The 15363-nt window shown below is 41.9% G+C and overlaps 2 protein-coding genes across 3 annotated transcripts; both read right to left on the bottom strand.

Moving 5' to 3' along the window:
• Positions 1 to 256: 256 nt before the first annotated feature.
• On the bottom strand, positions 257 to 10500 carry foxk1 (forkhead box K1). Of its 2 annotated transcripts, XM_028401703.1 has the most exons (10): positions 9910 to 10500; positions 6621 to 6836; positions 4168 to 4366; positions 3924 to 4070; positions 3640 to 3833; positions 3245 to 3417; positions 2889 to 3146; positions 2471 to 2641; positions 2040 to 2292; positions 257 to 746 (listed from the first exon to the last, which is right to left on the bottom strand). In XM_028401703.1, the coding sequence occupies exons 1-9, from the start codon at positions 10353 to 10355 to the stop codon at positions 2060 to 2062; spliced, it is 2037 nt and encodes a 678-aa protein (XP_028257504.1). In that variant the 5' UTR covers positions 10356 to 10500; the 3' UTR covers positions 257 to 746; positions 2040 to 2059. The 2 variants fall into 2 exon arrangements, with proteins under 2 accessions (XP_028257504.1, XP_028257495.1); XM_028401694.1 differs by lacking the exon at positions 257 to 746 and having other exon boundaries at positions 1226 to 2292; positions 9910 to 10499.
• Positions 10501 to 11389: 889 nt separating this feature from the next.
• On the bottom strand, positions 11390 to 15288 carry LOC114438070 (cytochrome P450 3A40). Its single transcript, XM_028409136.1, has 13 exons — positions 15134 to 15288; positions 14964 to 15057; positions 14251 to 14303; positions 14068 to 14167; positions 13874 to 13987; positions 13609 to 13697; positions 13354 to 13502; positions 13116 to 13243; positions 12957 to 13032; positions 12715 to 12875; positions 12362 to 12588; positions 12104 to 12266; positions 11390 to 11828 (listed from the first exon to the last, which is right to left on the bottom strand). The coding sequence occupies exons 1-13, from the start codon at positions 15202 to 15204 to the stop codon at positions 11739 to 11741; spliced, it is 1515 nt and encodes a 504-aa protein (XP_028264937.1). The 5' UTR covers positions 15205 to 15288; the 3' UTR covers positions 11390 to 11738.
• Positions 15289 to 15363: the final 75 nt, after the last annotated feature.

Raw genomic sequence — 15363 nt, 5'->3', positions numbered from 1 at the left:
TCTTCTCTGATTATTATTGATAACTGTTAAAGAATGTTACTGAAGAATAAAGATTGTTGGATACCCGTCAGGTTTCTTTTTCCATCAGGACGGTGTTGCCACAAATCTACACCTGGGTCTACTCTCCTACTCTTGCCTGTTCTCACAGACGAAGTCATTATCCATTATTAGCTCAAAAACCCAAAATGATGTGCTCTGTTAAACAGCCAAAAACCCACACGGGGTTGACGCCTTTTTATAAGAAGACAATGTGATATTTAAGTCAATGAGAAATTTTAATTTGTGCTACACATTTTAACAAATCACAGAAACAGGAACATTTAAAAATACATATACTTCTCTATTTCCAGAATGTTTAACGTATTGATGACAGCTGTTTTTTTACATATAGCAAAATATTTTTTCTTTTTTCCAAAATAAGAAAAAATACCTTCTAAATAGCTTTGTCATTTAGCAGAAAGAGCAGCATACAATCATTACGCATGTTTTTTTTTTCTTCTTTTTTTTTCTGATGTGCAACAACAATCACTGAAATATGGTGCCTGATTACCAGCTAAAATTGAGGCCTGTGTGAGAACATTTGGAAAAGCTAAAGGCAGAGTGAGAATGAGAGAATCGAGCGGGGGAGAAAGTGATAAAGAATATCTAATTAAGGCAGTGTCTGCGACATGAATTGCCAACAGCTTGATGCCTCTATGGAGACTGCAGAGACTGCTCTGTGAGGAGAAGAGAGGGAGGGAGGTAGACTGGGAGGAAGAAAAGAAAAATGGCAAACGAAGTTAAGGGAAAAGTGAAAGCAAAAGGAGTGCTGAGCTGAGAACAAAAGGGATGTCAAAAGTACCGTACAGAATGAAAGAAGAAGACAAGAGCAGTTGAAAATCGTGGTCATGTGTTGGTCCCGCCCTTCCCCTGATAAAATGGATACAAGTCTACTGATGCAACAGAACTGTCACTGCTTTAGTGTTGCTGATCATGTACTGTTAAAGCGCTATGTTAATCTAAAAATGGTAAAGCTAAAATAAAATGACAAAAACAATGTAGAAATATTTAAGGCTTTAAGGATTATTACAATAATGCTTTTCTGTGCTAAGACAAACAAAACTGTATGCACAGGCTGTTCCATTTCTCCTTCAACCACTACTGAAATAACAACAAAAATTAAAACAACAATCAGTTCGTCTACATTAGGTTAGCTCCACTTCAATCAATTCTAAATAGTTGCCTCTTTTTTTTGCCCTTCTCGGGCAGGACTCTGCTGTCCAGATCACCCTGAATCTGATGAGCTTCACACTGATAAAGCAAACTGAGCTGAAGTGAAGCAAAAACTGCAAACTGCTGGTTTGTCATTCCTGGATTTCCTCATGTCTTCTTGAAAATAGTACACCTTTACAGAGAAGGTGACAAGAAGACATGTCTCACATTCTGGACTTAATCTTAACAACTGAGACAACCTGTTGGATTACATCTGCCTCACCTTATTCTCCAATGATTACAATCATATTCTTGACCGTCTCCAAGGCCTCATCAACCTGATCTGGACATATGCAACTGAGTCCTGTCTACCTGTGTGAAACTACACAATATATTGAGTCTAATTATCACAGCAGGCTGTTCTTATCCCTGGTAACACGTTCCCTGGTTTTACACAGGCAGTGATCAGAAGTGCAGGAGAGGTGAGATCTTTGGCCTGAGAGTGATGATAAGTGATGCATCTTGTCCGTCAACATGAGGAAAGGTTGTGAGATACCACCCAACGTTCACATAGTAAAAGTAGTGCTGAATTGATTTTAATATGCATAATAAGCTTACTTTTGTAATGTGTTGTCAGTAAATGGTGGAATATATAGAAAAAACTCTTGCTTTTTAATTCAGAATGGATTTTAAAGTTTGCATCTATGTTTGACCAGAATACAGAAGTTCCGTACAATTTGATTTTCCCTTCTGAAAGACTGCCTGTACAGTTTTTGGCCATGTCGGCTACAGTCATATCAAATGAGTATAAAAGGCGAAGCATCAAGGGGAGACTTTCTACTGGGTACCTGCTGGGAGGCCCTGGGTTTTACTGCCTCGGGTCGTGGGTTTGTGATGTCATGGCAACAATGACAGGCTGCTGAGCAGGTGTGACTTGGTGCTGAACACATTCTGTCCCACCATCATCTTCAATCTTTGGCCGCTTGGCCAGGGGCTCACCTGGTTGCCCAGCTAAAGTTTCTGCACTAGACTGTCGGCTCACCAGCACTGGAGGGGAGCTGGAAGCCTGGGCAGCCAAGATCTGGAGAGGACTATTCATGCCTGGAGAGGAAAATGATAAATTAGCACCGTTACAGACCAGACTGTGGTCAGAGCACCCATTTTCATATGTGAGTTGTAAACTAACGGATCCCTTTTGCTTGTAAAGATGGAGAGAAAAAGCACATTCATGCCATCATGTCAGCTCAGCATGGCAATCATTGATGGAAAGAAATCTTACCAGACGCATTAGCAAGGGTGGTTGCTGTGGCAACAGCAGCAGTGTGTTTGCCATTTTGGGTAACAGGGCGAACAGGAAGTTGATGTAAACCTGGGGTCAAGTTACGTCCTTCCCCACCCTGCACCACACTGTCCACAGTCTGGATCACTCGCTCTCTGTTCAGCTGGGCTTCTGAGGGGGAAACAATTCAAATCTGTAAAAGCAGCCATCTCTCTCAAAGAATGAACCAATACATATTAGCATGAGGTCTGTTATTTCTTGTGCATGGTGCAGTCAAATTCTCTGCCCAGCAAGACTTAAATCATCAAATAGTCGTGAGGTGATGTGAGCATAACTTTTTCCTTTTTGAGTTTACAATCCTTTGACATTGTGGATAAACAGACACACTTGTCTCCTTAATAGAGTCCCATAGCCGTACCTCTGAGATCACTGCTGCCCTCTACTCCTCCAATATTGGGAGCGCTGTACCCATTTGGAGGGTTGGTAGGTGGAAGGGTGCTGGTGACCACTCGCACCATGGTTACAGAGGACTGAGGGAGATTTTGGAATACATGGGTGGGCTGGATTTGGCCACCGCCACCTGGAACTAAAGCAAGGGCTTTCCCTGGGCCTGAGGGCAGGATTGTGGGGTGAGGGGGTGCAGCCATGATGACAGGCTGGGCACTGACAGGAGATCCTGTGCAGAAAGACCCAGACAATATCACCTATCTGACAGCGTACATTAAGGCCTTCATGTCTGTTCCTCTAAAAAAAAATGCTAAAAAATGTGCTCACCTGGGGCGCTCTGAGAATACCTATACTCAGGTACAGATGACAGTTTGCTAGCCAGCTGCTCGTGGTGGTCGTGGGGGATAGGAGAGCCCTCCCTGCTCAGACATTCAGGAGTCTGTAACCCGCTGGATGGAGGTGAAAGAAGTCCCTGGTGGGTTGGGGATGCAGGGGCGCTCCTAATACAACAAAATAAAGAGAAGATAGAATTAATGAAGCAACAGACTTCTACAAACGCATAGAGCTCCTCACTAACGCTGGCTTCTGCTCAATCAGGTGACGTCAAAATCAGACTTACTTTGTTCTGTCCAATCAAATGACAGCCAGGAGTAGAAGCAGAGAGACAGAGGGTTAACAAACTGTGTGTGTGTGTAGCTAAAGCTCACAACTAAAAATCCTACCTTGAAGACAGAGGTCCAAAGGGAGTTCTGAAACAAGACACCCCTCTCTGCCGTCTTTTCCTGAAGGCTTGCTCCACCAGCTTGCCCTCAGACGCAGCGTCCACACGCCAAAAGCTTCCTTTTCCAGGCTCATCCTGAGAGCGGGCCACTTTCACAAAGTAACGGTTGAGAGATAGATTGTGTCTGATTGAGTTCTAAGGGAAGGAAGAATCAATCACTTGAATGAAAAGAAAATATTCGAGGACACACACAAACTGTTTTTTCCTAGTGTTGTAAAACAGTACCTGCCAGCCCTTGTCTGCCGTGCGATAATATGGGTAGTGCTTGGTGATGTGGGCATAGATGCCACTGAGAGTCAGCTGTTTGTCTGGGGCCGAAGAGATGGCCTGAACAATCAGCTGTGCATAGGAATAAGGTGGCTTGGATTCATCCTGAACAGACAGGACACAAATGTAAGTCAACAACATATTGCAGACATTTTTGATGAGGATCATCACTTTCAACACCGTGTTACTTCTGGGCATTTACCTTGGGGCTGTCTCCACCAGCTGACTCCCCTCGTGGCTCACTCCCCCCACTTCTCTGCTCAGCAATACTTCGTCTTTGCTCAGAAACAGCCTTAGCAGCGAATTCAGCTGCTAACTGGAGGTCAGAGGTCACATTGCGTCCGTAGCGATACCCGGATGACCCTGCCCCTCGTGGGCTGGCTGGACAGGAGTTAGGAACACTGGAAGAGAGAGGAAAGAGTGCAAGCAGCGCTTTAAAAGTACATCTGAATGACAGTACAGCTAGATGAATGAGCCATCAGTGTGATACTGGTCTACACTGCAACAGACAGTTAGATTTTAGCCTCTGGGAAAACATGTACAGAGTCAGTAAAATAGATTCCATGTACTTGCCTCATTCCATTAACATGGTTCAAATGTTCAGGAGATAACTAATGTGCTTTATGTTATTTACAGCCTCCAAATATGCACACATTGACAAACAGTCCCACCAAAGACAACCATAATTAACATTTTAGAATCGTTTTATACTTCCAAATATTTGAATTACGTACAAGAGAAACAAACTAATTACAGTTAATAAACAGCATGAGGTCACATCAAAATCGGACAATATATGCAGTTCATCTAACCCAACCAATTCTCGTTCTTGTGATGGACACTAAGATTTTAGGAGTGCAATATTCTAATGTAGAAGGCAATATGCATACACCAATACCAATAATAGCAAATTCATAAGCAAAGTGAAATAATGAGGTACCTTTATCACACAGTAAAACCATTTACAAGCAACCTGCTGTGAAAACTGTTTGACTGACAGCACCGTTATCTGCTCAATCTTCATACTCTGCTATACTTCTGCAATTTCACTGCACCGATTATGTTTTATTTAAATAATCTTTTCAATCACAGTGTTGATAATAGATGTGTTCTCTTATCAATAAAAGACCTAAGTTAGTAAAAGTTAATAGAGGACAGTTCATAGTGTTTTAAGCTGTGATCATACAACAATAAAATACCTAAAAGTATGTTAATAATTAACTGGATTTTATCTACTGCTGATGAGGAACAGACTACAGGGAAAACCCAGTCACTTATTATACAACACACACCTGCTTCTGTTAGTAAAGTAAACACTGGTTTCTGGGAGTCAGTAAGCTTTGATTTGCCTCTAGCAACAGAGAGCCACGGATACACACACCGGGAAACAAACACACACACACACACAAACAAAGGGAGAGAAAGAATATGTTTGTAGTTTTTGGCTGGGGGAACTGCAGGCTGTGTTTTGACAATGGCTCTGTAAGCTCGGTGCTGAAAATTTATTGAAGAAGAACAGAAATGTCTAACATCTTAGGTGTAAAAACATAGTTGTGTCTGTGACTCTACATACTGAAACTACAATATTAAGTTACTGGCACCTCCCTAGGGAAGCAACAACAACCATTTCACCACTTCTGCACGTGCACAGGGACCAGCAGTGTGTATGTGCATGCTGGCAGAGGACGAAGAATGTTACCTTATACAATTGATTTAAGTTTCCAAACAGGAAGAGTGACTCTTACCGTCGTGTGTAGAGACAATGTTGGTGTTTTGAGTATGAGCATATGCTTTTACGCAATACTCTTCTGTTGTATGTAGTGTGAGGAAGGTGTCGGTCTGCCCGAAAAAGGCCACACCGAAAGTGGTGCAGAGATGTGTATGAGCAAGCGTCTTTACTCTGTGTGTTTTATGTGTCCACGTGCTGGAGAACAGGAGCTGAGGGCCGAGTGGGAAAGGCAGGGAGGGGGGGGGGGTGGTCTCTGAAAAGGAAACCACGAATGGACGGAAAAAAGGCCTACAGGCAAAACAATCTGCCCAATAGCCAATCACACACCTCGAAGCTGCAGCCATCCCATATAAGGCATGCACACACAAGCTGACATTGGTGGGGAAGCATGATGTAAGGGCAGACACAGTCCAGCAGAGGGCACAGGCAGAGCAACGCCAAACAGTCTCACATGCTGTATGCATTTATAGAGCAGTGATTTTCAAACATGTGCTATTACAGCTCATTAGACTGCAGGTTTCCATCACAACCAAAATACTAAAGCAGCTGATAAGCTCAAAACATCAACCAGAGAGGATATTACAGGTGCAATAAGCTGATAAAGTACATGTGCTTTTATTTCACAGCTCAGTTAAATGGCTCATATGTTCTAACAGCTGCGTTAAAAAGTGCTATTAAGTTAGGTGAACGTCCCAGACAGACAGATTTAGGTTTATTTTATTCAGTAGTTTTATGTGCTTATTATTGACATGTTTGTCCGAGTACTTGTTATACTGTATGAGGCTAAAGCTTCTAGACCTTTGCTGATCTGCTGTAATTGATGTAGAGTACAGTACAGTAACAATGTCCCATTTAAAATAATTTGCCATTTTTGTCAATTTACTATCATTTGGTACCTATGCTATTCACCGTTGTCTTTGGCTTACCTGATGGTGCCTGTAGGTGACGGCAGCGGAGAGCCAAACGCCCTGATGTGCTCTTCATGTTGCTGCAGTGTGGGAATGCTGATTTTAAGAGGGGAAATGTGGGGCAGAAGCGGGCGAGGTGGAGGTGAGGGGTGCTCCTTCTCTCTGTGCTCCTCCAAATCCAGAAGTGACATAAACTGGATCTTGATTACTGTACTGGGAAAACGAAACACACACCTAGAAAGCAGAAGGAGGTTGTGGACACCACAGGAGAGAAGACAGAAACAGAGAGAAAAGGATATTAGTTCATACTCTCTTCAAAGTGTAAATAAGATATTAAAACACACTAGTTTAGTAATTATTCTGGAGCCTTTGTACACGTCACATGATCTCAGAATTTCTTGTCATACACACGGTTAATTGGCCTTTTCTTTAGGCTCCTGAATGTCTAAATGACCTTTTCTGGTACCATAACAACTGAATACATTTTATTTACTAAGAAAGATTGCGTGACGCAACTAAAACTGAGTGAGCGGCTGCTGAATGAATCTCGTGGCAAGAATGTTTTGTCAACTAAAGCCTCCAAGGACAAGAAAAAACAATTAATATAATCTTATGTATTACATAACAAACAGATTAGATAACAGATCTGTCATAGGTGACAAAGACTAACATGGCACATTTTAAAATATTACATTGTAATGATGCAGTAATGCCATTTTAGCCATGTGTTTTTAACATAAATACCTTTTGTGGATGAAAAAAACTAAAGTGTTGTGACAATAAAAGTGCTGGCTGGCAATTCCTTGTATTTTCTGCATTAAGCAGGTCTGGACAACTGCCTCAATAAAAGCAAGGATCAGTCACAGTCAGAGGCCCCAGTGAGTGTAAACACGCCTCAACAGCCGCCTCTAAATAATTGTTTGAGGGATTTGGTAAATGTTTGACAATGTAACATTAATAACTAATGTAAACTGTTTTAATGTTTCCAAACAGATACAGGGAGTAGGGTTATATAATTACAGTAGTGTTTCTAATCTTTGTGACTGAATCCAACAGGCTAAGACCTCCTGTGAAGAGGACTGATGAAAACATCCACACAAGTTCACAGATGTGACGTGGACCACGCATGTTCCCACTTTTCTCTTTAAAAAGGTTTCAGGAAAAACTGCACCTGTCCATCTAACTCTGAATGTATGAACAAACGGCTCACAGCTGTCTCTGCCAGTGAGGAGGCCATCCTCAACAACCAAATGTTCATGCAACAAGAGCACCAGTGAAGCAAAAAAAAGGCCTGTGATAACACAGCAGGAGCTACAGGGTTCTACAGCGGAGCCTGAACAGACTGTGAACGACACCATTTGCTTCATTCCTTCATCAGGCTCAGCTGAACGTCAGAGTAGCAAAGAAAGCTGCTGTTTAAAGAACTCACATGACATTTGAACTGGCGTTGGCTAAAGCAAGAGAGACTAAGACAACATGGTGGAAGATTCAGTGGTCTGACTGGACCAGAAGTACCCAAATCGTGCCTGCATAGTGGAGTTAGTATTACACAGTAAAAAATGTGTGCCACTGTAAACCAGTTCAAGCCCCGACATGGTAAACAACATGAAGCAAAAGTTAGTGAAAAAATCTGCTGCAGCCGCCAAGATAACTACACCACAAGATCATGAAGACAAATCCACAAAAAAATAAATAAATAAGAAATCAGTCCCTGCCCCAGTCTACTCCTCCATTTGAGGTGGGACTTAAAATGACGGCAACATACAAATAAATCAATATGAAAACTTAGACATGTAACATTTAATTAGTAAATTGCTAAGTTTCATTATTATAGTTCATTTTCAGGGTAAAAGTGTTTGCTAGCTTCAACTTATAATAATAAGTTGGTGCTTTTTGAGACACCATCTAAAATTTTTAGAAACTGTTGGTTAATCAAACAAATAATAGGCAGATTTATTGGTAACAATGGAGCTGTTAGTTTCAGCTCTAGCATAAATCACTGATAGCAATGTAATTTTAGCCAAAGTGACTCTCACAAATCAGAATGATAAATACCTGTGCAAGTAACTCTTTTGTCTTTATATTTGCAGTATTATAAAAATATAAGTATTTACTGGTATTGATCACTTTCTCAATATATATAAAACACTGTTTCCCAGCTAAGTACAATCTTCCAGAATTAGGGTTCAGGTCCAGAGAACCTCCTGGGCCCAAACAACACATGTGAACATGGCTGCGGCTGATTTGGCCTTGGTTTGTGGGTCTTGTGTTTACTCCATGTGCGCCTGCAATGAGGATGTCATTCCAACCAGCACTTCCTGTTCAGTGTTCGACACACCCCCAAACAGTGCTGACAGCCAATCAGAGAGGATAAGAACACCCCCGCCACATATACACACCTTCTCCTCCCCTCGGACCCTGTGACTGACAAACACGCACACACACATTTCCTTTTTAAGACTTCTGTGTAAAATCAACTCAAGGCAAAATATTTTAACGTGGTTTCGGTGGAACAGCAATTCACCTAAAACTATCATTAAAACACCAGAACGGCCCATTGATTTAGAGGAAAGATGCACTTCAAGGTTTGGATACAAACCAAACAAACCTCTTCCTACCAGCCTCGTGAGATAAACCGCTGGGGGTGCGTTTGTTTACATTCACCTGACGGCGACAAGTTTGCTAACAGGTAGCTAACACTGCAGCTAACGCAGTAATCACCCTGAAAACTGACACGACTTTGACCTGCCGACAGGAGACATTCATGTGAAACGTGTTTACAGTTTGATTGTTTTCACAAGAAACTGTCAATACAGTTTTGTGTTAAACTCCACAACCAACCTTTTTAAATATTTGCTAACCAGCCTGTGTAAAAGGCTTGTCAGTAGGCCAAATGAAAAAGAAGCTAAATTTGCTAGCAGCTAAGACTAGCTCGGCTGATTCAGTGGCCTGACGGTAATCTGGAGGGGGTCCCTTACAAAGTCTCTGGACAAATATCTAATCATTTCAAATTCAATGTCAATTACTGTGAATACTTATTTTCTTAAAGCTCCACCGTCCAAACTAAGTTTACAGATAATTATTCACACCAAGACGTTATAAAAGTAGTGTCATACTAAACTTTGTATCATGTTTTATTCATCCGTTAGGTGCTCAGTACGGGAATAAAAGGGATAAAAACAAAGCGAGGGTCCACCTGCAGGACAGTGCACTGGGTGGACAAAGTTTTAGCTAGCCCTGCAACGTCCGACCTCCGTGTTACCATAAGAAGCTTTCGGTAGCGGCTATGCTAGCAGACTTCACTCACTCTCTGGGCAGTGGCAGCGGAGGAGCCCCTCTTCGCTGGAACACACCATCAACGAACACGCCGTTCTTGCCCAGGCACCGTAGCGAGAAACCACTCGCCTCATCGTAGGTGAGCTGCAAGTGTCGCCGTGAAATGAAGCTCGAATGACCCATGTTGATGTCTACGGAGCCGTGGGAAGAGTTCCGGCCTATGGTGACCGTCCTCTGGCGCATGACAAACTCAAAGTCCCGGCCCTCAAGCCTGGCCAGGGCCTGTGGTGGAGGAGAAGCGAGCCGCACAGGACGAATCCCGGCATCGCTGCGAACTTCCATCATAGGAGGACCCAGGAGGGCGAGCGAGGGCTGGCGATAGGCGTGCGAGGTCACCGCGACGCGCACGGGGCTGCACGGCGCCGACTGTAAAGCGAGCAGGGCTCGTGCCCCGGTGTCGTCCCGGTAGTCTGCCATCTTCTTTCGGAGGGTCAAAACACAATCACACGCACACACACTTTACTTCTCGCACACACAGAGTTGCAACGTGAGAGTTTTCGGCCAGGGCACTTGTTCGCTCCGCGGCTGACGGAACAACATGGAGTCTGGCTGGGCGCAAGAACAGGAGCGAAGGTCCAGGAACCGGGCTGGTGTTGCGTTCAAGTTAAAAATAGCCAGGCTAGACTAGTTATGTGTTTTTAAAGTCAAATTATCATAACAAATTTAAAGACATTGGAATGTAAACAGAACGTAAAGTGGGGCAGCATAAATATACACTGTAAAAATAAATACAGTAATAATGAAATAATAATCATACTATAATGTAAAATGTAAGAATATGCATAAAAGTCAAGTGCAGACAGACTGTGTGGCAATAAGGAAAAATTAACTCCGGCGATGATCCCTAAAACGCTGTGATGATCCTACAGTGCGACCCTATGGTTTTACCACGTAAATGCACATATATAGAGAAAGCGTGCGCTGCAGGTTGTACCCTGAACGCCACACACGGGCCTCTCGGCTGATAGGCTCCAGTTCATGTCATCACAGCAGGAAACTGGAGTTGGAGCAGTATCATGAGATTTATTAAGATACTGCTTTAAGAAATTGTCACGTCTCTCAGCCTGTAGGGTTGGGTTGACTCTGCAAAACAAAACGTGTAATCGCAACAACATCTGATGCATTTACTCAAATTAAATACACATTAATTATTACGCTTTATGTTTTTTTTCTTTGCAACAGTTTGAACACCAAATTAAAAAAAAAGTCTGCGATTATTGTAACACCTGGTGTAATATCACAGATGTCAGTTGTAGTCAGTAACATGTGGCAGTTTCTGAAAATCTTTTTTTTTTAATCTCTACCCTCTGTTTATAAACATGGAAAGAACAAAATGGTTGGAAACCCCGGATCATGGATCTGTAAGGGAGCAGGAACACAGGAGCGAAACATGAAGAGAAACAAACCATCCACAAGAGAGCGCTGTTACAACACCACACATTACAACGGGATTACTCCATACACTTCTTTTTTAATACGTATTTAACCCAAAGTGTACAATGCTGTGAAATATTACAGACACATGCAAAACAGATTCTGTCACTTCAACCCATTCCAACAATCATCCACATGACTCAAAAGCCCACTATCCAGTGAGCTCCTTTTCTATACGATTGTATGTTTCTGATTTTATATAACCTCATATCAATATAGCAGCATGAGGGGGGGGGGGGGAGTCTACATTCTATATTGTTTGTTTGGCTTTATTACATTACATGATGCACTCAATCATTCCTCATACACAATATGTCTGTATCCATACAGCAGTCCTGTGAATAGTTAAAATAATTTATTTGTTTTTTAGCTTGAAGCTTCAGAGCGGGGAGTTAGCTTCAGTTTAATAGGTCGTTTTGGTGCCAGCAGACCCTGGACATCCATCTCAAAGGGGACCTGGTGGGAAATTACATCAGTCAAAAAAAGAAGTGTGAACAAAGTCAATAATATATTAGAAGCATCATGGCAGAAACCTCACACAAATGTTAATTAGTGGACTATCAGATACAGTACCAGGTATGGCCTTTGACCTTTGATCAGGCAGATTTAAATCTCGCATCAACATTATGTAACCTCAGTAATAATGTTGACTTAGCTGTGAATAATATTTGCACAAATTCTGCATGCTCCATTAAAAAAAGCAACAGCAAGATCAGAATCTGTGGTCTCACCTCTGTCTCTTTACACACGGAGAAGCTGTACCTCTGCAGGACCTCCACGATTGCAAGTTTCATCAACATGATTGCAAATCTCATCCCAATGCAGTTCCTTGGCCCTATCCCAAAAGGCATGTACGTGTATGGATCAATGGTCTCCTCGTTCTCCTTGCTGAACCTGAGTGTACACACATACATACACATAATAATACAAGTTCCTTCTGTGGAAGATTTGCAAAAGGTAAACACAAAAAAGAAAAAACATCTCTCTACCTCTCAGGTTTGAATTTCTCAGGTTCAGGCCAAACATCTGGGTCCCTGTGCAGAGGCCACATGGGGACCATGACAACCATGCCCTTTGGAATCACGAAGCCATTTATCTCCACAGTCGCCTTGGCTACACGCTCCAGACGGGCAGCAATGGGATACAACCTAAGAGATTCGTTGATGACACAGTCTAGATACTCCATCTGCATCATCGCCTGGTATTGAACAGGAGCCTGCACAAACACATGACCACAAGAGAAATAAAATCCAGTCCTGATCCACGCTCAAAATATGACACACAACTACCATTTGTATACAGTTTGCAGCAGACATTGATGACTTCTCGCTCTGATACATACCTGGTTAGGGAAGGTGGCGTCCACCTCCTGCTGCAGCGTTTTCATCACCTCTGGATTTGTTGCCAGATTATAAGCCAAGAAAGTGAGAGAGCTGCTGGTTGTCTCGTAGCCAGCAAAGAGGAAAATCATTGCCTGGGAAAGGATCTCATGGTCACTTAAACCTGGGGAAACAGCAGTGATATATGTTTAAGCTCTAAGGTGTGCTCTCATGTGTGTATAGAAGTGTGCTTTGTGCCTGTTACCTTTATCTTGTTCTACTCCAGTGGGGTTGTTGCTTTTCTGGGAGTCGATCATCAGCTGGAGGAAATCCACTCGACTCTGAAAGTAGACGACATGTAAGAGCAGGTCAGATAATATTCTATTAAACAAGACACATGCATGAAGGGGACTGGCAGCTATACCGGTTGCTTGCTGTTTTCACGATTAGACTTGATCTTCTTCAGTGCAGCATAAAAGAAGTCGGTCACAGATGTAGGGAAAAAAGAGAACTCCATTTTTTCAAATACGGGACCCATGAAGGGGAAGAAGGCTGAAATGAAAGAGATGTCAACACAGGTATCGAAGACTGTTGTATTTCAAACAGGCGAATGACAACAATAAAACTAATGCACATGTTGATTTTATAAGTGAATAGTTTACCAACGATGAGGAAGAGGGGACTGAAAAAGTCAAACTTCAGCATCTTTTTGATGTTGGTGACAAAAGGGTCAGTGGGGTTGTTGAGTGAGTCGATGTCCACGCTGAAGGCTGTGCTGGTTACTATATCCATGCTATAGGGTCCAAAGAACCTACAGGAGCACACAAACACATTGAGAATACATTTTATTCTCCCAGACATAATAAAGATAGTCTTATGTATTTTTGTATTATTATATGAATATAACATGTTCTTACTCCTTCAGCTCTAATGGTTCATCCTTGTCTGCCTTCTTTTTCATGCTGCTGACCAGGTTGGTGGAGTGGTGCTTCATTATGTCAAACATCTGAGGCACAGGTATGAATGACAGTTTAATATAGACCTACTGAAATCACAACAGTGAATGCGATTACAAGAGACCAGAGGCCCAGCTGCTGTTTGTGAAATTCAAGGTCTGATCTCCTCACAACTAAATGATCCACTTCCTGTATTTTATTTAATGGACATGGTTGGGTTATGTACCTCTTTTAATCTCCCTGATGTAAAGGAGGGAGAGAGGACACTACGGATCCTCCTCCACTGATCATCCTCTGCAATGGATACGGCGTCATACAGGGGCCCATTGAGACGTAAATTCTGTTAAAAAAACAGCTTGTGATGAGGGGAACCTTCAAGCTGTACCCCATCATAATGAGTTATATATTGTGCCAGCATACTCTGCGATTGGTGAAGAAGGAGTAACACTCCTTCACAAGAACAGCTTTTATCATGTTAGAATCTGTGATGCACAGCACGGGCTGGCGGCCATCATAGATGCTAAATGTGATGAGAGTGGACAATTAGCATAAGTGGCAGATATACTGTACAGACATATTGAGCTGGACGACATGCAAACTTACCCCCATGTCTTCCCGTATTTTTTGAAGCACTGCTCATCAAAATGAGTGAAACCCTAGAAAAATGATAATATGCATATATTTTAAAACCATCTACTCTCTAGTTTAACACAAATATTGTATGAAATATACATACGGTACATGTAAATACATAAAAACAATGTTAAATTCTGACGGATATGCAGGATCATTTCATATTTTGCTTCTTTATATTTATGTCTGTTTATTATATCTTTTGTTTTATTATTGTGTTATCCAACAGTCACTGCATTCCACTTTACTGACCTGACTTGACTCTATGTCGGCAGGAACACATTTTATTTAATCTGTCTTTTTATCTGACTGCTTTTATGTTGTGAGTAGTTGTGAGCAGTAGCCTTCACCTTCATTGAAATACAGCTCTGATACTATCAAATATTCCAAACCCACTTTTAACATGGTTACAATTTTCTTTTAAACAGCTTGTTAGCTGAATTATCTTGACTAAATATGGGGATTGTTTCTGAAAAATCTGAAAAGATCTAAAAGACACCACCTTCATTTACGGCTCATTTTACCTTAGTTGGGAAAGAAAAGTTGAAACACTAAAGATGAAATTATGTCTGTTCAGAGATCATATTTATTTATATTTACTAAGAAATCACGTTCTGATTTTTCAGATTGATTTAAAGAGAATTTGTTAGCAATTTATGATGGTAGGCAAAATATTCATTAACCTTTCTGTATGCCAGCATGGTGCCAAAAAAAGGGACCGGTTTTGGACCAGGGATACCCAATTTCCTGAATGTCCCATATGGCCAATAGGTATACCTGTAAAACAAGAAAAGAGAGAAAAAGGTTGGTCTCACAGAGACAGCACAAATGCCTTAACACATCTAAGTCTTACACAAGCAGCAGTGTGATGAGGGCAACCAGCAGGGTCCATGTTTCAGTTGACAAAAAGAAAAAGTAGCCCATCTTCTCTCAGGGGAAACACAGCCTTCTCTGAGGTCCTTTAGCACAACCACAGGCTTTTTTATCCCCGTCTGCACCCACCTGTTGCGTGACAACAGAAGTGTGTGAGAGTTTAACCTATTGTAGCAAACACAGCAACGTCAGGTGAATGATTGACAGAAA

The sequence above is a fragment of the Parambassis ranga genome, chromosome 1, assembly GCF_900634625.1.
Source record: "Parambassis ranga chromosome 1, fParRan2.1, whole genome shotgun sequence".
NCBI classification, from domain to species: Eukaryota; Metazoa; Chordata; class Actinopteri; family Ambassidae; genus Parambassis; species Parambassis ranga.
The sequence above is the reverse complement of the archived record's forward strand: the minus strand, read 5'-3'. Positions and strand labels throughout refer to the sequence as shown.

Coding starts and splice junctions, on each gene's coding strand:
- LOC114438070 (XM_028409136.1), bottom strand. CDS start 15,204: ATGGGCTACTTTTTCTTTTTGTCAACTGAAACATGGACCCTGCTGGTT. Junction 13,698..13,873: donor CATCAGGGAGATTAAAAGAG/GTACATAACCCA, acceptor CCTGTGCCTCAG/ATGTTTGACATAATGAAGCA. Junction 12,589..12,714: donor ACGCCACCTTCCCTAACCAG/GTATGTATCAGA, acceptor GTGTTTGTGCAG/GCTCCTGTTCAATACCAGGC.
- foxk1 (XM_028401703.1), bottom strand. CDS start 10,355: ATGGCAGACTACCGGGACGACACCGGGGCACGAGCCCTGCTCGCTTTA. Junction 4,071..4,167: donor CTGGTGGAGACAGCCCCAAG/GTAAATGCCCAG, acceptor CTGTCTGTTCAG/GATGAATCCAAGCCACCTTA. Junction 2,293..2,470: donor CACCCTTGCTAATGCGTCTG/GTAAGATTTCTT, acceptor TTTCCTCTCCAG/GCATGAATAGTCCTCTCCAG.